Below are 22,965 nucleotides of genomic sequence, written 5' to 3'. Positions count from 1 at the left end.
TGGATACAAATTTTGATAAACATGTATCCCCCACAAAATCCAAAGGTAAGTGCCATTTATGGGCTCTATCATTTTAATATTGTCTATTTCTCTATAGTTTTCGGGTTCTATCATTTTCAGAAAATTCATGGAACTCAGGATGTTCTAGAGGTTGAACGAGACCAACACATCACCCAAGTGAGTCTTCCACATCCAACATGATGATCCAACAAGATAAGAGGTGGGACACGAGGGTGTTAATTCATCAATGGATAGTATGATAACAATGAGGAATCATCATGATTACTGGTTTGGAGTGTCCCTATGCGACACATTACGTGAGTGGCGTTGTAGAGCTTTGTGACACCTGTACATAAACTCATCTCATGGTGATGGGCCAAATATCGATGTGTTTTGTGACAACTTTTGGCATCACAAACACCCATTTTTGTTGTACTATTTAAACATTTAGCATGTATTTGACAACCCCTTTCATGGACATGATCTTAATGGGAATTGACCCTTCTCAAGAAGTAGGAGGGTGTATGATATTTGCTTTTTGACATAGAGAAACTTTGTAAGAAAATGTTTTGGGACAATTTCAAGCTATTTTCAAGTTGACTTAGGAATGCTTATACTGCCTCATACTTAGAGAAGCACCCAATGTCACCAAAGTGTCGAAATGGTATATCTTGGGGACCCAACAACTAATTTCTCGATAGTTGGATATATTCTCGAATGCATAATAAGCTCCCATTTACTCCACCTATAAACTAAAAGAAGTTCAAGGCCAAGATATTTTAAGCCCTCCATAGTTTGAAGTGGCTCATTAGTGTACATAATGTACAATTGATCCTTATTTTGGCTCTCTCCTCACAAGCATACTCTTTAATGTAGAGCTATTGACACTTCGACCTAGTATGCATGCAAAAACTCTTATAATGTTCTCATAACCTTTTTTTTGTACATCTCCTAAAGCATCACATCATTTGCAAACAACAAAAGAATGGCCGACTACATTCCCAATGGCAAACTTTGTCCAACACCCTTTCTTCTTTTGCAAACTTCGCGACGACCATTTGTTTTAATTGATCAATGCATATTAGATCATATATAGAGAGAAGAGGTCAAGGGGCAAGACTAACAATAGGCAACGGTGAACCGAACCGAACCGCGAAACCGCGGTTCAAACATTTTAACGATTTTTTATTTTTTAAAAAATTAGTAAAAAATTCAAAAATTTATTTTTAAACAATATTTTCATTTTTAGACCTTATTCTCAAATATTAGGAACATCTTAAAAATTTTAAAAATTTTAAAAAATGAAATATTATAAATTAAAAAAAATTTAAAAATAAAAAATTTAAAATTGACCTATTGTTGAAAATCGAAACCGAACCGCGAGAGCGCGGTTTTTACGGTTAAAATGGTTAAACGGTTCGGTTTGGACCTTCTCACTCTGATATAGGTTTCTTTTATTTACAGAAAAGGCCCCAATTTGAGCCTCTCCCCAGGTTATCGCCACATATTCCCCACAGTGCACACCATCATCATGGTGACCACGACGACGGCGTTGCTTATCGCGTTTGCTGTGGCCTCATGGCTCATGATTGCCTATCGCTTCTTTATATCTGATGGTTTTCCTCCTCACCAATTTCTTCTTTCTTTCTCTTTGTTGTTTTTTTTCTTTTTTCTGGTTAATTTCAGCTATGGATTTAAAATAAATAAATTCCAGGTGATCTAACGTTGCTTCTTAAAGGTCCAGCACCTCCTGATGCTTTCAAAAACAAGGTACTTGCTTTTCTTTCATTCTTCCTTCTTTATTTCTCTAGATTATCATGTCAGGTTTGTATATTCAGTTTTTCCATTTTTCCTATCTTGCGATATTCAATGCTGTTAGGAGTGAGATCTAGTCGAAACCCCCTCTAAAATTTATTCTATTTTTAGGAATGAAATTTTTTGAGAAACGAATAAAATCTTGTTTATTTGTTTTAGAAGTAAAGCCCGAAGAAATGAATACATCTTTGTTGTAGGCTTTAGACATAAAATATTAAGAAATGAATAACATCTTGTTTGCCTGTTTTCAGAAGTGAAATCTTAAGAGACGAAAATGAATATTATTTTGTGATTTTGGAAGTGAAAGTGGAGTCGCCATTCGTTTTTCTTGCTTTTATCTTAGCTAGAAGTGAATGTTCTAGCTGGTTGGAAGAGAATTTCAGAATTAAGTTCTCTTCTCTCTCTTTTAGGTTGTATGGATTACTGGAGCGAGTCAAGGTATTGGTAAGTGATGCCATATACGTGTTTTTGCTTACTCATGAATGTGTATAGACATCTCATAGAGTAAGGTTGATCGTTTTCTCTTTTTGTTTCCCAAATTTGAAACTTTTTATTTCTTTCAGCTCATTCATGGAAATAGCATTATATTTACTAAAATCGTAAATGACTTTTTTGTATTTTTCCATTCCATTTTCTCTTTTTGTTTTGAAACCTCAAAGCTAGTTTCTTTCTTTTCCTTATTGATTTTGTAACTGTGTAGGTGCCTCCTCAATGATTAGTAATTTCATGACAACTTTGTATTATATGTCTTCCAATATGTGTCTGCGAACATGTCATATGGTATGACATAGTTGCATGTGGATTCGTGTATTTGGTGGTTTTCAGAAATATATTTACATCTGCCCCACAATCTTTACACTGAACAAGTGTAGTTGAGAGTCAATCAACTCTATATCAGTTTTGCACTTCGGTCCCAGTACATTTTTTGCGTGCTGGATATGTATCCTTACTTGTTCATGAGTCATCATGTAATGGGATCATTGTATGAAGGAATATACTGTCAAATCAGAAAAATATCAAGAGTTCATATGTTAGATTACGAATCGACATTAAAGACGTGTGTTTGTGGAAGAAGGGACTCATGGTTGCAATGATCCTGCCTCTTTAGGATCACATTTCACAACTTAATGCACACTTCGCCTTTTCTCACCAGAATTGTCATCTTCTTTGCTGTCATGTTTGCCATATCTAATTGCTCAAGGTCCAATATCTAGGGGCATAATAGAAAGAAAGAAAAACATGTAGTAACATGCAAGAAACGTGAAACTAAACTATTAGACAAAAGCATTTTTAAAAATGTTAGAATTTATCTTTCTCACCATAACAAGGCAAATAATAATAATGGGTAATTTTAGACACAGAAACTGAAGTTTGCCATTAGAATGACCTCATTGGACTAAAGAGAGAAAATGATCCATTTAATAATGTTTATTGAATTTAGTTAAAGGAAAGAAGCACAAACACGTCAATGTTTAAACTAATACAGGTGAAGCTCTTGCAAAACAATTTGCACAACTGGGTGCGAAGTTGATTCTCTCCTCCAGGAGAGTAGAGGAACTTGAACGTGTAAAAGTTTCTCTATCAGGTTAGTTTTTAATAACATGAAAATAGTTCATATTTTCAAAGAAATGGTGAATAAGTAAATTTATCATAATATAGAAGTTTAGATTTCAAAAGTAAATTTATCATAGTACAAAAATAGTTTCAAATTTGAAGAAATGGTGAACAGGCAAAATTGTCGTAGTATGAAAGTTTAGATTTAATCGAAGTGGAGAAGCTTTTTTCCATTATCAGGACTGGAAATAATGATCGGACAGATCTATTTAATTTATAGAAAGTGTTTTTTTCAGGTCCAAATGCTGCAGATGGAGTAATGGTTCTACCTTTTGATATATCTTTACCTACTAAGGAGCTTGAAAAAGTAGTTTCAAGTGCAGAAGGCGTTTTTGGAGGAATCGATTATATTGTGCACAATGCTGCTTATGCACGGCCAGTAAGTATACTCCCCGTTCCTAATATTGTTCAAAAGTACTTCATAGATTAATATTGAATGGAATGTGACTTTACTCACTTAGGACTGAGAATATGTTTATTATGTATGCATGATAAAATGGATATCCTTGTCTTGTCTTTATTTAATTTGTTTTTCTTGAGGAGCTGAAACTAAATTTTTCTCCTTCCCCTGTAGAAAATGGCAGCATTGGATGCAACTGATGATCTATTGAAGGTATTTTCATTTTAAAGGCACACAGTGAAGGAAGTTTACCTTAAGGAATATTGTAAATTCTTAACTATGTAATATACACATAAAAATACTTTGGTTTCTTTTAAGACAGGCTACTTTTGATACAAACGTGATGGGACCGATTCGGCTCACACGTTTAATTGCTCCATCAATGATTAAAAGAGGTGGTGGAAATATTGTCTTGGTATGCCCTCTATTCTCAATGTAAATGTGTTACTTCTTTGTGACTTCAAGATGTAACATAAGAATTGTGACTTGGAGGAACTATTAAGACATGAAAACATATGTGACCATAGATTTTAAAATCTTAAGAAAAAGCTAATAAATTCCTCTGGAAGCGGCTCTAACTTGAATATTTCACTTCTAACAGGTGAGTAGTGTTGCTGGAAAGATTCCATCGCCTGCACAAACAGTATATGCGGCCTCAAAGCATGCTGTGAATGGATATTTTCACTCTCTTAGAGCTGAGGTTTTCATCCACCATCTCCTCACCATTAACTTCTCGATAGAATAGTCACAATAACATCTTCAAGGCCCATGTTTTGGTTTTTTTGTATTGTTTGGCTTCTTCATTCAGATTGATGATCTTTGAATAATTGGTACACAATGTTAACAATGTATTTTTTACATATGAACATACATATCTATGAGTATATGCATGTGTGTATGTGCACACGTATGCTGCTACATATTATGTATTTCTTATAAACATTTCCTGCATACATACATTTCTATAATATATATGTAAGACTGTATGCTTGTACAGGTTATATATTTCTTCTATAAACCTTTGATGTAGTCAGTGCTAGTCTCTGTTAGGAATCAAGATGTTGTGGTCTGTAGTTGGTCGAAATGCCCGCAGACTGCCGTCACCAAGTGTATGAGGTGCTGGTTTGTTGTAAATGTGTGCTAGTACAGGTGTGCACATGAATGATGAAGTTCAGGGTGATTGCGAAGGCAGAGTCTTAGGTCTACAGTAGGCTTCCACTAAGTTGTGGACAGATTTCATCCACACCCAAGCACTAGGTGAGCCATAAGAGAGGTATCTATCCCCCTCTAGCTAGTCACTGGTTGGGTAGAGTAACCTTCCTGTGACCATCAGTTTCGAATATTGGTATCAGAGCCAGGACTCGAAGTTTGCAGAATGAGAAACTGCAAGGTGTGAAAGGCTTTTGAGGACGTGTGTATTCTCAAAGTAGCTCAGTAAAAATGTGTAGTGCCCAACATCGCACATAGGCTTATGCCAATCCGGAAAGATGCTTAGTGAACTTTGAGAAACAGCATATGGATGCATCAATGTTAAACAGGCAAGGTTGAAACAACCTTAAAGCAACTTGCTTGCCTGCTTGCTGTGCCACAGTAGAGTTGCAGTTTCTTGTGGGTAAGTCAGATATTATGATTTCTTGAGAATTCCTCTTCTCATCAACGGTCCAAATCTCGTGTAGTGGCGAAATTTGCTAGAAGAGGCTTCTAAGGTTCTTCGTGTTTCATTGCAGTCGATTGAAGAAGCTCGATAAAACAAAGCAACAACTTGATCCCCCCTGTTTTGGGGAGTTTCATGGACGTTCTAGGGGGGATATGTTTTGAAGCACGATATTGAGGCCTCAAAATGCCCACAGGCAGAGCCATTACTAGGTGTACGATGTGCTAGTTTGTTATACTGATCTACACTAATAAATATGCACATGATTGATGTGGTTTAGGAAAATTAGTGAAGGGTCTGGAGCATGGGATAGGCTTCTGCCAAGTGACATACAAGCCTCACCCATGCACTAGGCCAGGCACCTATATAAGAGAGGCCTTAACCACCTGGTTATTGGCTGAAGTAACCTCACTTTAGTATTTATTTTCTAGCAGATTTTCTCCTGACAAAGTCAACCCATCACTCTCTGTAGAAGTAATAGAAACTGAATGCTGCGCTTTATGTATTTAGCATTGCTTGACTTGAATATTGTTATATGATATGTAGCTTACTTTTAGTACATTGAATATGTGGATAGTGATGCGATAGGGTATAGTTCATACTATGCATGTGCGGTTGACAAACTTTAAACACGCTGAGAATTAAGATGGACTTCTCTGAAGTGTAGGCTTATACTTTTATTACTTAAATCGTGCTTGTGGTTTTTTCTGCCTGTGGTTGCTACTACTTAATGCCTTGAATTCTCTGCTAGATGTATTTTCTCTCCCTGTTTAATTGCATAATTCTCTAACTCTCATTTTGGTCTGTTTCTCACATCCTAATTTTGTTAATGAATATTATGAATGGACTAGCTTGCAGACAAAAATATTAAAGTGACAGTGGTTTGTCCTGGTCCTATTGAGACATCTTCAGTTGAAGGATCGTCAGCTAGGAGTTTGGAGGTATTATTTCTGAAACACTTGATAAATATGGTATATGCTGGTGCTAAGAGGAATACTCAAATTTTACGTACTTTCAGCGAAGACTGCCGGTTTCGAGATGTGCTGAGCTAATAGTTATTGCAGCAGCACATGGACTGAAAGAGGCATGGATCAGTTATCATGTAAGTTGACACTGAAATTTGAATAGTTTGGCTCAAACAAAGTGTTTCCTTGTCTGATGGTAAGTTGCAATCGTAAATTTGCAGCCTATTTTGCTTCTCCTCTATGTGTTTCAATATCTACCATCAGCAGGGTATGCGATTATTAATAAGGTATTAACCATTCTATATTTCTTGATCTAATTAAAAGGTCTTAAATGCAACGCACAATGTGATGCAATCTTCTTCCTTTTTGTAAAATGTTGTGAGGATTTTAGCCTTCAGAAATCTATTTGAGAGATCAAGTAACTTAAGTTAAATAGACAAAAAAACTGCTCTACCTTGTAGAAATACATAAAGTAAAAGAAAGCACAGTTTTAAACTTCAAATTCTTTTATCCTCTCATTTAGCTTTCATGAAAGCTTTCCAAAGATGTTCTTGTGTCTATATATTCCTCTTAGAAAATAATACACAGTTTTGAAATACCAAGGTCTAATATCATAGAAATATTTAATATCAATTGTAAGGATGGTTTATCAAGAATATTTTTCAATTGTCTAGTAATTATGAACATACACATTTCAATACAAGGGAATAACAACTCCTGTTTAGTTGTTAGCAGTTTTCAAAGGGAACAGCATTTATTTTCTCATACATATGATGACCATTATAAGAGATGAAAATGATCTATTCACAGTTATGCCAATTTCTCTAATGCAGACAACTCAAATATTGATATCTTGTTTTTATAATGCCATACTGTATAGGTTGGACCAAAGCGTGTGAAGGCTGGTAATGAGCAAGCTTACAGTCCAAACCTTCTATTTGGTCAAAACAAGAAAGGTGATTGGATGATGGATTTTATGTTTAATTCTGTTTAAATGAAAATGAAGCGCCATTCTTCTTGTTGGTCAGGGGTGGTCATTGTGGTTAAGCACCCTTAAACCATTTTTGTTAATATTTGTTTCTTATCATTATTATTTCGAATTAGTATAGTTCACCTCTCTCACCTCCATCTCTTGACTGTCATCGTGCTCATTTGTCGGTTCTCGACTCTCATCTTTCTCATCGCTCATCACTCGTCTCATGACTTTCGTCTTGCTTGTCTCTCGTTGCTAGTCTCTGGACTCATATCTCGTTCTTCCCTCACCTCACTCATGTCGTCTCTTGAGTTTTCATCCTTCATCTATTGCTTGTTTCTCATTGCTTGTTTCTCGTCCTTTCATCCAATCTTTCGATCATCCTTTCATCCTGATTTCCCTCTTTGCAGGTAACTTCTCTGCAGTCCTCCCCATATTCCGTGACAAATTAATCCACCCTCATCAGGCTGATAACGTGTTTGACTCTGAATCTTCAATGGGTGGTTGTTTCAATTGCCTCCACGAGCCTTCAATAAACTGATGTGTGGACTGCAAATGTCTGGACTACCTATGTGAATCAGCACCAGGCTGATGATCTTGACTATCTCTGTAACCATCGTGGGGCCAATGACTTGAGTGCCTCCATACAACCCTCACTAGGTCCCTGGTTTTTTAGCCTCTGTGAGCCCTCAATGTCCTGTCCACCTTTGCCAACTGTCACCAGGCCGATATTTTGTTCACTCTTTTCTACAAGCTCTCTTGTTGTTATAAAAAGAAAAAGAAAAAGAAATTCTAAGAGCGCTCTTTTATAGGTCAGTTAGGTTCCCTCATTACTCCCTCTCCGATCGTTAAAACACACATTTATCCCACATATTAAGGTCAGCTCTTTTCTTCCTTTCACTACCATTTTCTTTTCTTCTTTCTTTTCCTTCTCCCCCTCTTTTTTTAATCGTTTGCAGTTCCAAGAGCCACAAACTAAGCTGTGATTATTTGTCACACCAACTCTTCTCTATGGAGTAGAAATGTGGGGACTGAGTCTTAGCAAGGCAAATCATTGGAAAGATTTAGAGAGACCTTAGTGTCAATGATTGCCTGCATGATAAGGAGCAAAGCATCGGTGCCCCATGATATAATCCAGGCAGAGATGGGAGCAGCACCTATAATCACCGATGCATTGTTCTGATCAGTGACCTGTATCCAATGTCTTTGGGAGCTCCCTAAACAAAGGTACCCAAGGTTAGCACTTATGTCATCAAGACAACTGGCTGAAAATGGAGACATTCATTGTTGCTATGCTAAAATGCAGCAATGGTTCGAGTCACATGGCATAAGTATAAATGCACTATCCCCGTTCCAATATAGCTTGGATTGCCCCCATCTAAATATGATCAAAGTGGAAAAGAATAGAGTGATCCGAACTAATATTATTAACTTGGAAAACAAGATAACATGAATCAGCCCCAAAATATCACTTAGTACAAAGATGGCCCACTACAAGACACTTTTTACAGACATCGGAGGATGGATTCATCATTGGGTCACCTTAGATGAACATACATCTATCTTATGCGTTGCGCAGTGTGATAGGGTAGTTGCAAACTTCATCACATCAGTTAGAGATTGAGGTAGGTGATGAAAGGGTCAGGAATGATGTTAATAGGGTTGAGGAACACTTAGAAGTCACTCAAGTAGAGTGATGGCTGAAAAGATAGATAGAGAGAGAGACAATTGAAGGAGCTCACATTTTGAAGTGAGATCCAAAAGATCTTAACTTGTGTTTTATATGACCCTTTTAGGGTTGCCCAAGTTCACACTTAACTTGGCCCAAAAATAACGAAAAAGTGATAAGTGACTTCTGGCCTTTATAAATAGGCCTATACACATGTACACACTATAAGGGGGTCATTTAGGGCCTTTACCCCAACAACCTCCCACTTCAAAGCATAAATGACGCCTTTAAGCTACGTAACTCCCACCATCTGTATACATATCTGATGTTGTGCTTTGGGTAAGCACATCAACAAGGTTTTATGATGTGTGGACCTTTAGCAATGTGATAAGGCCAACTTCAAGCACTTCTCGAATGAAGTGATATTGCACATCAATATGTTTTGTGCGTGCAAGAAACATAGCATTCTTTGCCAAACAGATGGCACTTTGGCTATCACAACCAAGCATAGATGCCTTTTCAGGCAAACCAAACTCACTGCAAAGACTTCTAACCATATTGCTTCCTTGGAAGCCTCAATGACCGAAATATATTCAGCCTCAGTAGTGGAAAAAGCAACAACCTTTTGCAGCCTATCACACCATGATACAACACCACCTGCAAGTGTGAATACATAGCCACTTGTGGATTTCTCTGTATCCAGATCATCTGCCATGTCGAGTAATAGAAACTCTTCAGCTCTAATGGGTCTTTTCCGTAATAGAGACATTTATTTTTAGTCCCTTCTAAGTACCTCATAATGGACTTTACTTCATTCCAATGTGCCTTGCCTGGATTAGCCATGAATCAGCTTACAACTCCCATTGCATAGGCAATATCAGGTCTAGTAGCAACCATAACATACATAAGTGAACCACAAGCTGAAGCATAAGGTACACCTTGCATGCCATTGATTACTTCTTGTGTCTTAGGACAATCTTCCTTATAGATTTTTTCATTTGGCTGTAATAACACTCCAAGAGGCTTTGCATCAGCCATACAATATCTGTCCAGCACATTTTCAATGTATTTTTCCTGAGATAAATACAATGTTGAGCTCCCCCAAGGTGTTTCATTGAAAATGTAGATTACAGCTGCTTTTTAAGGACATCAACAATGCTCCTTTTCTTGGTAGCAATGAGCATATCATCTGCATATAGTACAAGAATGATTGAGCTGCCATTTTCATCTCTTTTAATGTACAAACAATGATCAGCATGGCTTCTTTTGTACCCATGCTTGAGCATAAAAGCTTCAAAATTTTTGTACCATTGTCTAGAAGCGTGATACAAGCTTGTATTGAGCTTACATACCAAATGTTCCTTTCTAGGAATAACAAAGCCCTCAGGCTGTTTCATGTAAAGCTCTTCATCAATGCCACCATGCAAAAAGGCTGTATGTACATCCATTTGGTCTAATTCCAAATCAAGTGCAGCCACTGTAGCAAATAGCACTTGCAAAGTGGTCATTTTTACCACAGGAGAAAACACTTCCTGGAAATCCATGCCCTTAGTTTGAGCATATCCTTTTGCAACCAGCCTTGCTTTATACTTGGGTTTATCATTAACCGTCTTGATTTTATGTGCCCATTTGTTAGGAATAGCTTTCCTTCCTTTGGGCAGTTCAACCAAGTCCCAAGTATTATTTGAATGCAAAGCCTTAATCTCTTCCTACATAGCAAGCTCCCACTTATTGCTGTGCTCACATGCCTTTTCCTGTCTATATGTACGAGGTTCTCCCTCATCAGTCAACATTATGTAGTGCAGCGAGGGGTCAAATTTGCTCACATTTCATCTAATACGAGTAGAACGTCTCACCCAATGATCCACATTGTTAGGCAATGGGTCTGCATCAGGTGGTATGTCGAGATCATCATTATTAGGCTGCTGTCCATTATTTTCAGCATTATTATTTGGCTGCATATTCCCCTCAGGATCCTCATCTTGCTGTCCAACATCTTCTAGCTCCAAAACCACTGGATGATCAATAATTTAAGTCCTTTGTGGTGCATCCTGATGGTCAAAACGGGGTCTAACAGGTGGCTGCTCATGCTAAAATCTAACCCTTTTATGGTCATCTTTTGAGGCACAATTGTTTTGAAGCAGCCTTGCCTCATTGAAAACAACATCCCGCGTATAACCTTCTTGAGCTGGGGTATCCAAATCCTGTAGCCCATTTTGCCATCTTCGCCATATCCCATGAAGAGGCCATTAATGGACTTGGCATCAAGTTTGTTTCTCAGCTCAGGCCTTATATGAAGATACGTAAGTGGTCCTATGAAGTAGGTTTGCCAACCAAACCTCTTCAGGGATGTCACCTTTTAAAGACATGTGAGGGGATCTATTGCATACATGTACTGCGATTTTGAGTGCCTCTCCCCAAAATCCATGAGGGAGATTAGCGGTGGACAACATGCATCTCACCCTCTCACAAAGTGTCCTATTATATCATTCAGCCACACCATTAGAAGAGGGGCTGTATGAAACAATAAGCTCCCTTGTAATACCCAAAATTTCACAATATTTCTTGAAGTCAGAGCACTTGTATGCTCACCATTATTGTCCAAAACGTTTCAGTTTTGTGCCTGTTTGGGTAGTCACAAATGCATGAAAACACTTAAAATGCAGCAAAGGCTTCATCTTTAGATTTAATCAATTGAACCCAAATTTTTCTAGAGAAATTATCAACAAATGAAATAAAATACATAACACCCCCCATAGATTTGGTGGGCATGCTACACACATCAGAATGAACAAGATCAAATACATAAGACTTACGAGACACACTAGAGTAAAAGGAATGCGTCACATGCTTTCCATATTGGCACTCATTACAAAAATCAAGCTTTGTACCTTTAACATCAAGCTTCTTTAGATGACAAAGCCTAGTGAGACCCTTTTGGCTCATATGGCCAAGTCTATTATGCCACAACTCCATATGGGAGTGAACTTCAGCCAAAGAAATAAACTTGCATGATATAGCATATCCTTGTAAACAATAAAGAATTCCCTTCTTTGTGCCTTTCACAATCAGCCTTGAACCTTTTGTCATTTTCCATGATCCTCTCTCAAAGAGAATGCTATAACCATGCATATCCATTTGACCCACAGAAAGCAAGCTCTTCTTGATCCCTGGTACATAACACACATTATTCAAAACCAACTCATTAGTGCCATTGTAGAAAAATGCACAGTGCCAATACCCTCAATAGAACATGCATGATTGTTTCTAAGGTATACATGGCCATGGCCATGGCTGCCTGTAGTAAAAGTAGAAAAACACTCCTTGATAGGAATCACATGAAATGAAACATAACAATCAGTTATCCATGTTTGGGCCAATGCATCATTGACGGTCAAAAAAGCATCAATAAGATCATTCTTAATGATGCACATGTCCTGTGAATGAACATTTAGAGAGGCATCATATGCTTAAGTATTATAAGTTGAAAAAGTAGCACATAAAATTACCTCAACATCTGACAACCCCTTTATGTATACATTAGATGCCAAATTGGCCTTTCCTTTGTCCTTTTGGCTGTCTTGTGCATCAGCCTTGTCCTTTTTCTTATCTCCAAAATTCTTCTTTCTTTCAAGTTCTGCTTTGTAATAGCAACAATCGGGTTTCTTGTGGCCTTTCCTGCGACACTGATAGCATGTACAACATTGCTTTTACCTTTGCTGCTATTTCCCCTTTCCTTGCTTTTAGTTTTGTTTTTGTGTACACAATTACTTCTCGTATCTATGCTACCTCTAACTATATTGGCTGAGCTGCGATCTTCTCCACTTGCTTTTCTCTTGATCTCTTCATTGAGTATGGAACCCCCAAACCATCAAAGGTCAAGTTGGGGTTATTAGACAATGAGACTACCAATGTCTCCTATGAGTTAGGTAATGTCATAAGCAAGAAAATGGCTTTGAGCTTGTCATCAACAAGAGCCATTCTTGAGTCCTGCAACTGTGATAAGGTACCTGTAAACAAGGACAAGGGTTCAGTTGCACTCTTGGACTCATCTAGTTGCATGCCAACAAGCGTTCGCATCAGGTGTACTTGATTAACTGGCGTAGAGTAGAGTTTTCATATTTAGCCTTCAGCTTTGCCTATATTTCGGAAGCAGATACCAAGCCTTTGAAATCTACCAAAATCTCATGATAAATAGCCATCTTAATATATGTGACAGCCTTTTTGTTCAAAATCTGCCATGCATCTTTTGACATGTCCTCTGGTTTTTCTGCCTCCAATGCCTTGTCACAATCCTTCAGAAAGAGAATTCCTTGCATTTTCTCCTTCCACAAGTCGAAACCCATTCCCTCAAATCGTCGAATCTCAAGTAGATTCTTCACATTTGAGGAAGATGACACCATGGTTGCATAGTGAAGAGGTTAACTTGCCGTTTTAGCTTGTTATGAACTGTTGCGATGCCCAAGAAGTTTTATATAACCCCTTTAAGGTCAGCCAAGTTCACACTAAACTTGGCCTAATAATAACAAAAAAATGATAAGTGACTTCTGGCCTTTATAAATAGGCCTATACACATGTACACACTATAAGGGCGTCATTTAGGGCCTTTACCCCAACCATAGATTGACATATTCGCATTCGTCGGGTTTCTCATTCGAATGCAAACGAATACGAATACGAATACGAATACAAACACTATGGTTGTCATTGTAGTATCTTATGAAAGTAGAGGGAGATATCATTGCCTCTTTAAACAAGGCTTTGGCCTGCTACACGGTTTTCTTGCTAGAACTCAAGAGACAATCACAACTTTCTTTGGCCCCATCACTCCTACTAATGCTACAAGTCGAGCAAGGGATACACAAATGGGCTCCTGATCAAGACATAATAGAGGGGATGCAATAGATCGGACAATAGCAATTTGTCGTGCACGTAGGCCCCGGCCCCATGGACCACGACCTCAACACCCTCATCATCGACAGATAATGGCCATTATCTCCCGCCATCACAGGTTCTTCCCTCGCTTCGGAGACCTCTCCATTCTGGATCGAACTATGCAAGAGATCTTTCAAAGACAAAAGTTATCATTTATTTAACTTGAGAATCTCACATGTGCCGAAAACCAGATCCTCTTGTCTCTTTTTCATCTTATTTACTTTTGTATTTACTGAGTAATATAATCTCTTGTTTGGTCTTCTAGGCCATTTTGGTCTCTTAAAAGACGTTAATATATCTTTCTTCTTTCTTTCCCCCCCCAATTATTCTATCATTTCTCCTTCCACTTCTGTCTTCCCTCGCCCACTACTTAACCCTTCAATGGCGTCAAAAATCCCAAAAGGAAGCTCCAAGGTGCGAACCACACGATGCACAACCAAATACAAACATGCCCTCTCCCCCCTCTCTTTCAACTTCTTGTGGTAATGTAAATGTTGTTAATGATTTTTTTAATGTTTGAACATATTTATGTAGATATTGAAGACACCACAAATAACCTTTCGAAACTAGAAAAAACTAATAATAACACTATCACCACCGTCGATTCACATAATCCCAACACTAACACAAAAATCGCCCCCATGCCCACAAAAAGTGTCCCACACCCACAAAATTGTCCCCATGCCCACTAGAATGCTAGCACTAGAAAAGCCCAATGATAGCCCACACACAAACAATGAAAAAAAACTCTTAGCACTCGAAAACCCTAGAAGCAGCCCGCACAATCGCCCCTTTAGTCACCCTTGGCCCCGCTTCTGGACAACCTAGAAAACCTACAGGATCATGAAGTCAACATCTTCACCACCTCTCCCCACCCCCCGAAGAGAAACTTATATTCTTCAAAAAACTCTTTGAGGTATTCGACCCCTTACGCTTAGAAGCCACATCCACGACCCTAGAATTTAGTATACAAATTTGCCAAGAAGCCAAAACCGTTTTGGTTTCTAGATTTGGAGTAGTGTTCTTGGCCACTCCATCCTCGCTTTGAATGGCCAATAAGCAAGCTAACGGATCCCTCATTTTGATGACTGGATAAATACTCATTTTGTTGTAAACCAATTGTCTCATGGGCCAATTTTGGCCTTAGAAGATGTTAATATATCTTTCTTTCTTTCTTTCTCCCACATGCAACGAGTTTGGTGATGTCAGAGACCACAATGGCCACCTAAATAGAAGAGGAGGTCGAGAAGAAATGAAGGAACGAATAACCTTCACATGAAAATACAGGTCGGGCTCTAAAATGCTGAAAATTGAACGTTGGGAGTGCAGTGCTCCTCCAAAATGTTGAAACTCATTTTGTTGTAAACCAATTGTCTCATGGGCCAATTTTGGCCTTAGAAGACATTAATATATCTTTCTTTCTTTCTTTCTTTCTCCCACATGCAACGAGTTTGGTGATGTTAGAGACCACAATGGCCACCTAAATAGAAGAGGAGGTCGAGAAGAAGTGAAGGAACGAATAACCTTCACATGAAAATACAGGTCGGGCTCCAAAATGCTGAAAATTGAACGTCAGGAGTGCAGTGCTCCTCCAAAATGTTGAAATTCTGAAGAAAAATCGAAGAAGAAAAAAAAAGAGCCATCTCCCCCTCTTATACTGAGAGAGGCGCCTTAAATGCAAATATTTCTCTTTTTCATCGAAAAAGAAAAAGGAATAAATGCTCCTTAATTTGTGCTGCATTACAGAGATTCGAACTCTGCACCTATTGAACCAAGTGAATGGTTCTAACCACTAGGCCATTCATATGCTTATATTTTCATAAGGACATGTACAATCTGTGGCACCTTATTTTTATCTTTTTCATATGTTTTCCACCTTCTAGCACGCCACATCATGATAGCGGTATGGTTGCAAGTTCCCAACAAAGGTTGATGCAATAAAAAAGATGTAGGAGGAATGTCAAACACACTAACAAGGAAGAAGGTTTCTGGGGTCATGTGTTTTCTCATTACATGGCCTATCATAAATTTGTCATCTTGTGCTACGTGTCGGACGTAGTATTTCTAAGAGTTAGCATAACTAAGATAAGTGCTAAAGCTAGTTTACCCTCGAATAAGTTGTCTTACATTTAATGGCTTCGTCATATGCTTTTGTGAATGATCTTCAATTTTGTGGTACAATGAAATTGTGAAGAGTTTGGTCATACCACTATGAGCCTATCCATCAATTTTGAATCGGTCATCTTGTCCTCAGTTTCACTCCTACAGTGTAAATTTTGTAATTGAACGATACAATCCCTTATAATTTCACGTGCCTCTTTCTTGAGTGAAAATAATTGATCTACTAGGCACCGTTTAAATCAAGTTAGATCCTTGACTGGAGACATTCGTTTAGGAAATCCTCTATTGCAACAAAAATATATAAGATTTCTGGAAGGAGGGTATATAGCCATCTCCAATCCTGAAGTTGTAACATGAGAACCCATTGGTGCTAGTTTGTATGATCTTAGGTTAAGGTCTTGTTTAGATGTTTAGATGCACCATTTTACTTATTTGAGCTGACCAAACTGGATCATTAGGGTAATGTAGCTGAAGCAATGGTACATGTTGCAACTATTAGCCCTGTGCTATGATGGGCATATATGAATACATATTTTGCCAATTTGTTGAAGTCTGAGATGGAGCGCACTCAGCCTATTCAGCAGGCGTATGCGTATGTGCTTTGGATGAGCTTGTGGATCCTCGTTTGTGAAAATTTCTCTTTGTAAAATAATAAGGCTATCCAGAAGTGAAACCCCATTGGTAGAGGTGAAGTGGAGTGTCTCTCATTGTTTGCATATGCTAGTTCTCTCTCATTGTTTGCATTTGCTCAAAAGTTGCAAGAAACATAAAATACACTAATGCTTAGTAAATATGATTATGTGATTTCAGTAAGTTGCATTATTCTAATCTGTTTCGAAAATTTATTTTTATGATATTTTAAACCAATAAAAATTGTCATTTACGTATAACCTTATGAATTGTCATTACCAAGTTTTCAACCCATCATCCATTGTCAATATTCAAATTTTACTCTTTTGTGGTTGGGATCCAGAAAATTAAAGCATTGCTTTAGGCGAACAACACTATTGGAGCAGTTTGCTGTCCTTATTCACTTAAAATAACACAACCAAACACGATAAGATGGAGGAACAAAAAACACATCCTGCAATCAGATTCCACAACGAATGATGGAACATGCACGAAAACCAGCATAAAGCACATCTTGCAACAATAAGCTTTCAAGCATTTTTTGTCTCATTTGAGCAATTAATTGGTCTTTTCAACCTTGCAATGAAATTTGTTCCTATTGTTAGTTGCATCCCTCTTTTCAACGTGCATTTGGGAAAATAAAGAAAATTAATGGGGTATTTAGAAGTAAGATGCACACATGAGCAATATGAAGAAAGCATGGTACATTAAATTATGTATTTTGAATGAAGTTTTCAAGTGATTGTAGAATGAATTTTAAATTAACATAATGGTTGATGTCCAATGATGTTATGCAAGATTTTATGAAGCAGATTTACAAATAACTTTTGAATTTATATACAAGATATTGTACTTTGTGCAACCAATGAAAACCAGAGTGGGATTTGTGCTCACCAAAACTAATGATCAAATCCTTTTGCATATCTATACATACAATGATTAAATACACAAGGTAAAGAGTTGAGAATTGATGGTAGCAAATTAAATATGATGTGATGTGTAATATGCATAGATAGCATACATGGTTCATCAAAATGGAACTCCTACAATTTTTTATTACTAACTCCTTAAATCCAATCCATTGAGCTTATGCACAATCATAAATTGCCTTTGTGAGGTGTGAAAACTAAAATAGACTGCAACTTATAATGATAAAATGCAGGTTTTAATATTGTTATTTGGGTTCATGAGGTTCCAAGGTTACAAGTAGACCATGCTTCATATATAATGTGACAGAAAGTTTAGGGAGAACCTTGTGTTCAGGGACCAATATGATTTTAAAATGGAACAATATCATAGATGCCACTGACTTCATTAAGAAGTAGGCCATGTCTTTACCAAGGCATGTTCGAGGACCTGCATTAAATGCAACATATTGGAAAGGTGAAATATCTTGTCTACATGTGGTGCCATCCTTCGAAAGCCATCGCTCAGGACGAAAGGATGTGCAATCAGAACCCCAAATGCTTTGCATTCTACCCATGCTATATATAGAATATACCAACTTATGGTTCTCCTTTATTTGGTCTCCATTAGGTAATACATCATCCTCCATTACATGCCTTACATCAATTGGCACTGGAGGATAAAGACGAAGGGTCTCGGATAAAGTGGCATGAAGGTAGGTCAATTGACAAAGAGCACTTTTGGTAAGTGAGGGTTTTTTTGAAGAACCAAACACTTGATTCACTTCCTCAAGAAGTTTTTCTTGAACATGTGGATGGTTAGCAACCAACCAAAAGAACCAAGACAAACCAATGGCAGAAGTGTCACGACCAGCAAGTAAGAAGTTCAAAGAGATATCTTTGAGAAATTTGTCATCATGTGAAGTTTCTTGAAGTCTCATAAAGCAAGACAAGAGGTCAGCTTTAGATGTTGGGGGAGAGTTAAATTGAAGTTCACGACGACGAGTTGAGATTACATGGTCAAGGAAGCCACTAATTACTTGGATGGCGGTAGGCATTTGATTCTCTTTACCAAATTTAAGGAACTTGAGGGTTTTCCACCAAGACAAGGGAAGCAAGAAGCGATGGGTGCAACAATCAAGTGCATGCTCAAAGGAAGAAGCAAATGTGATCAAGGGGAGATCATGGGAAAGGTAGCCAGTGTCCATCCCAAATCCCAAAATGCACATTGTATCAAATGTGAAGCGCAACATGAGATCTTGTAGGTCAATGGGAGTGCCACCAACACACAAATGGTGAAGAATGGGAAGTAGCTTCTCATTTACAGATTTAATGATTGTCTCATCATTGAATGTCTTGGACTCTCGTGAGTTTAGTTGTAAACTTGATGATTTCCTTTGTAGGGACCATAGTGCATTATCTACATTGAAGATTCCATCCCCAAGTAAGTCTTGGAATATAGCATGGTGGTCAGGACCTTTTTGATAATTGTTGAATTTTAAGCGCAATACATGCTCCACAGTCATTGGGTCAGCTGTATAGTAATAGTTTATGTTTGTGAACCATGGTCCCCAAAATTGAAAGCTTCCCCCATTGTCTATTAGTAATGTTGTCAACCAATCATAAACGTTGTGTGCATTGGCCAATAGTGCTGGCAACATCCTCACCACGGGCCAATCAACAAGTTGTGAAGGATTTTTGTTGTATACCATCAATGCTCTAAGAGAACCTATTCCTACAAATGCTACACTCACCAACAATAGCACCTCCATCCAATAGATCAAATCCATAAACACAGGAATGATTGTACCACATACCATCACTTCTTGGTTCCTCTCCATTATAAGGTTTAACATTGCATGTTCATCCCTTATTGTTGCAAGATCCATATTTCCTGCCACAATATAGCCACAATATAAGATATGTATTAGTATATGGTACAAAATACATTACCTACACATATGTAGATAGTATAGAGTACATTTTATAAGAGGTAAATGGTCGTTGACCACATTCTTTTCATTCCTAAGGAAACAACATTAATGGAGGTTGAACCATGGTTCAAGCTCTATGTAAATAAACTGCAATTAATCATCTGAACGTACTTGAAGTTCTTGGTTGATAACCAAAGCCTTGGATTGTGATACATAATTCATATGTTTTAAAAGCAAATGTAATGGGAAAAACAAATTGTTGGAAGAGATTACCTGCAAGTGTTCTAAGTTTGTGTTATGAGAAGTAGGACTCAAGAGTAATGTCGGATTTGTTTTATAGGTTTCCTCCCCTCCAAGTTTTATTGGTAGGTATAAATTCTTCTTTAATTAAAGGCTTACCAAAGGATGCATTGACACGCGCACACACACACACACACACACAACTCATGGTATCTTTCCTTCCTTTTCAAATATTGTCTTTTGTTTTCATAAACTCATGATTATATATATGTATCTCTCTCATTCAATCTCATTGCAATTAAAAAGGACGTTATAAATCATTAGTTAAAATGTAATATTGGGTTTATTGCTTGTGATTCCAATAAAACATTAGTTGTTAGGTGAATATGTCTTTAGTTGTAATAAATAATATACATGACTGAGTGAACCTCCATTATTTATAAAAGTGTGAACTCCCAAAAATTGGATTATCTAGAAGCAATAAATCCAAGCATTGAAATATTGAAATTTGATTCACAATGTAAAAGTTGCTCTGTTTGGTAATTTGAAAATTAACAATATATACTATTCAATCAAAGTTGAGTTCCTAGTCAAATGAAAAGTAAGATTGAATGCATAATTAACTTAACTTCAAAAGAAATATAAGGTCTAAAATATATTTACTCTAGCCTATTTGGGATTTAACAAATCCAAATTAAAGATAGTTGCGGAAATCCAGTTTCCAATTTGGTTAATGATGGCAATTTCTAAATCGAGAGCAATTAACACTCCCAAAAGTTCATTCCTAATTATTTGCTAAGGGACTATATGTGCTTAAGCATAAATTTTTATGTGATGAGGACAACTTGTACTCTATTGACCATTTTGTGACATTGTTGTCCCACATCTACATACATGTACCCCACATCCACAAAGTGCGCTATCAATGGTCACTTTCCTAGATAGTACATTAATATTTTTTACATGAATATGTTTCATTATTGTTCCCATGGGTCATATTCAACCTTCAAGGATGGTAATAAAATCTATTTCTCCATGTATCTACCTATTATGTAGATGTGTTCTCTCTCTCTCTCTCTCTCTCTCTCTCTCTCTTAAATGCATACATGGCAAATGGCAACCCCACATCCACAAAATGCGCTATCAATGGTCACTTTCCTAGATAGTACATTAATATTTTTTACATGAATATGTTTCATTATTGTTCCCATGGTCATATTCAACCTTCAAGGATGGTAATAAAATCTATTTCTCCATGTATCTACCTATTATGTAGATGTGTTCTCCCTCTCTCTCTCTCTCTCTCTCTCTCTCTCTCTCTCTCTCTCTCTTAAATGCATACATGGCAAATGGCACTTGCATATAACATTGCAAATCTGGTAAGGTACAACTAGATTAGATGCTAGAAGATTTAATGTTACAACATCAGACAACATTGTGCGTATAGATGCTCACCAACATATAGGTAGTAAATTAGTTAATGCAACTTTATTTAGATGGGAAATCAATTGCATATCTCTAAAAGGCTAGGTTGGTCAAGAAGGTTAGGCAAGGATGTTTGTTCTTTTCCAAAAGAGCAAAGAGATGTCATGAAATGTAATGAAAAGGCTTCATAAGTATGCCATGTGATTTGTCTGGGTGGGGCATGCATTGAAGAGCTAATCCCATTGTGTGCATAATGTGGGGGAGGAGTGAAAGAGTCAATGGTTCATATATATGTTTTTTTCTCTTTTCTAATAAATACCGTTGTATTAACTTTTCTTGTCAAGTGTGTCTAGTGTGTCCATATTTGTCAAACATCATATGAGATCATTGGGATGTTGATTCAACTTTTCTTCTAGACGATGTCATCAACTTCATGTTTCTCAATATGGGGCTCTTGTTTGGATGTTGTTAATGTTCAAATGTTTCTCAATCCCTAAACTCACTATTAACGATGAATTAATAATAAGTATATCAATTATTTGCTAATTTCTCCCAACAAAAATTTAAAAATAAGTAATTTATCATTAGTGGTAATGCCATGTACAATTTTAAGTGTATTAAAAAACTTGTTAATAGTTTTTTAGATAAGCAACAAGTTCATAGATGACATTAACATTAAATGTACATGCATATAGAACCATATAATTTAAGTGCATTAAATAACATACAACAGGCGGCGAACTCCAATTATTGAGAAGAGTATACAATATGCTTGACAAATTCAATTGGTCAAAAGTGAACTGGTAGCTATGTGAGAGGTACAAGCGTTGAAATATATACCTGTAGGCAGTGACTCAACTCACAATGGAAAAGTTTTACCCTTGGTAATTTGAAAACTACCATATATACAACTAGGTCGAAGTTGAGTTCTAGATTGAACACATAATTAAGTTGCTAAAATAAAATCTACAATATATAATAGATTTATAGTACACCAATCCATTTGTCTTCAACATATCATCATTAAGAATAGGCTAGTAGCCAAGGAAATTAAGTTTCTAATTTGTCCAATGATGACATACACCATTTCAATTAGTATTCACAAATTCGCGAAACATATATGTTTAAGCTAAAGATTTATGTGACGAGGAGCCTTATCCTTTACCCAAGCATATATAGGCAATTTTTGAAAAAAGTAAGGATTTCTTTCATTTCACTTAAGTACGAATTGTGTTTAAGGGTAAATATATGAATTGTAATGGGCTTCTCATATGTTGTTGCAACTTAATAGGAAGAATATCAAAGGATATGGAAGGATACATGTCAATCATCAAAGGTCTCATCATAGTCAATGCCATGTGCTTGTTGGGAATAGCCTTTTTGCCAAGAATCAACCCTTATAATTGATTTCAAAAGAGTTGCTAGAGTCATACTTTACGTTGCAAATCAATTAGCTAATGGCCTCTGTAAGTGTTGATCATCCTATCAACACACATTTGTACATCAGACAGTTGTGTAAAATAATTCACACATTTCACTGCTAGACTTGAGGATCCATAAACATTCTCCCACAACTCCTTAGAAAAAATTGCGTGATTGACTATTATTATCATAGGCTTCTTGTCTCACCTAATTGTATGGGCTAACTTGTTGATAACTCTTACCAATCAAATTATGCAAAGTAA

At 37.0% G+C, this 22,965-nt stretch overlaps 1 protein-coding gene and 1 pseudogene across 3 annotated transcripts; one reads left to right on the top strand and one right to left on the bottom strand.

Annotated features, from left to right (window-relative positions):
* The first annotated feature begins 1,492 nt into the window (after positions 1-1,492).
* Positions 1,493-17,211, top strand: LOC147866558 (NAD(P)-binding Rossmann-fold superfamily protein). Of its 2 annotated transcripts, none has more exons than XM_087317012.1 (13): positions 1,493-1,616; positions 1,715-1,770; positions 2,226-2,259; positions 3,302-3,400; positions 3,681-3,808; positions 4,004-4,042; positions 4,152-4,244; positions 4,431-4,529; positions 6,335-6,424; positions 6,502-6,585; positions 6,670-6,735; positions 7,329-7,404; positions 17,120-17,211. In XM_087317012.1, the coding sequence occupies exons 1-13, from the start codon at positions 1,532-1,534 to the stop codon at positions 17,125-17,127; spliced, it is 957 nt and encodes a 318-aa protein (XP_087173138.1). In that variant the 5' UTR covers positions 1,493-1,531; the 3' UTR covers positions 17,128-17,211. The 2 variants fall into 2 exon arrangements, with proteins under 2 accessions (XP_087173138.1, XP_087173137.1); XM_087317011.1 differs by having other exon boundaries at positions 3,666-3,808.
* A 702-nt stretch (positions 17,212-17,913) lies between these two features.
* On the bottom strand, positions 17,914-19,889 carry LOC147866557 (cytochrome P450 86B1 pseudogene; annotated as a pseudogene). The gene is made up of 2 exons (XR_015529500.1): positions 19,787-19,889; positions 17,914-19,575 (listed from the first exon to the last, which is right to left on the bottom strand). The product of XR_015529500.1 is annotated as a cytochrome P450 86B1 pseudogene (transcript).
* Between the last annotated feature and the right edge of the window lie 3,076 nt (positions 19,890-22,965).

This window comes from Azolla caroliniana, unplaced genomic scaffold (genome assembly GCF_043228905.1).
Source record: "Azolla caroliniana isolate FFs.n. ecotype wild unplaced genomic scaffold, voAzoCaro1.0.p SCAF_3, whole genome shotgun sequence".
NCBI classification, from domain to species: Eukaryota; Viridiplantae; Streptophyta; class Polypodiopsida; order Salviniales; family Salviniaceae; genus Azolla; species Azolla caroliniana.
This window is presented reverse-complemented; position numbering and strand designations above follow the sequence as displayed.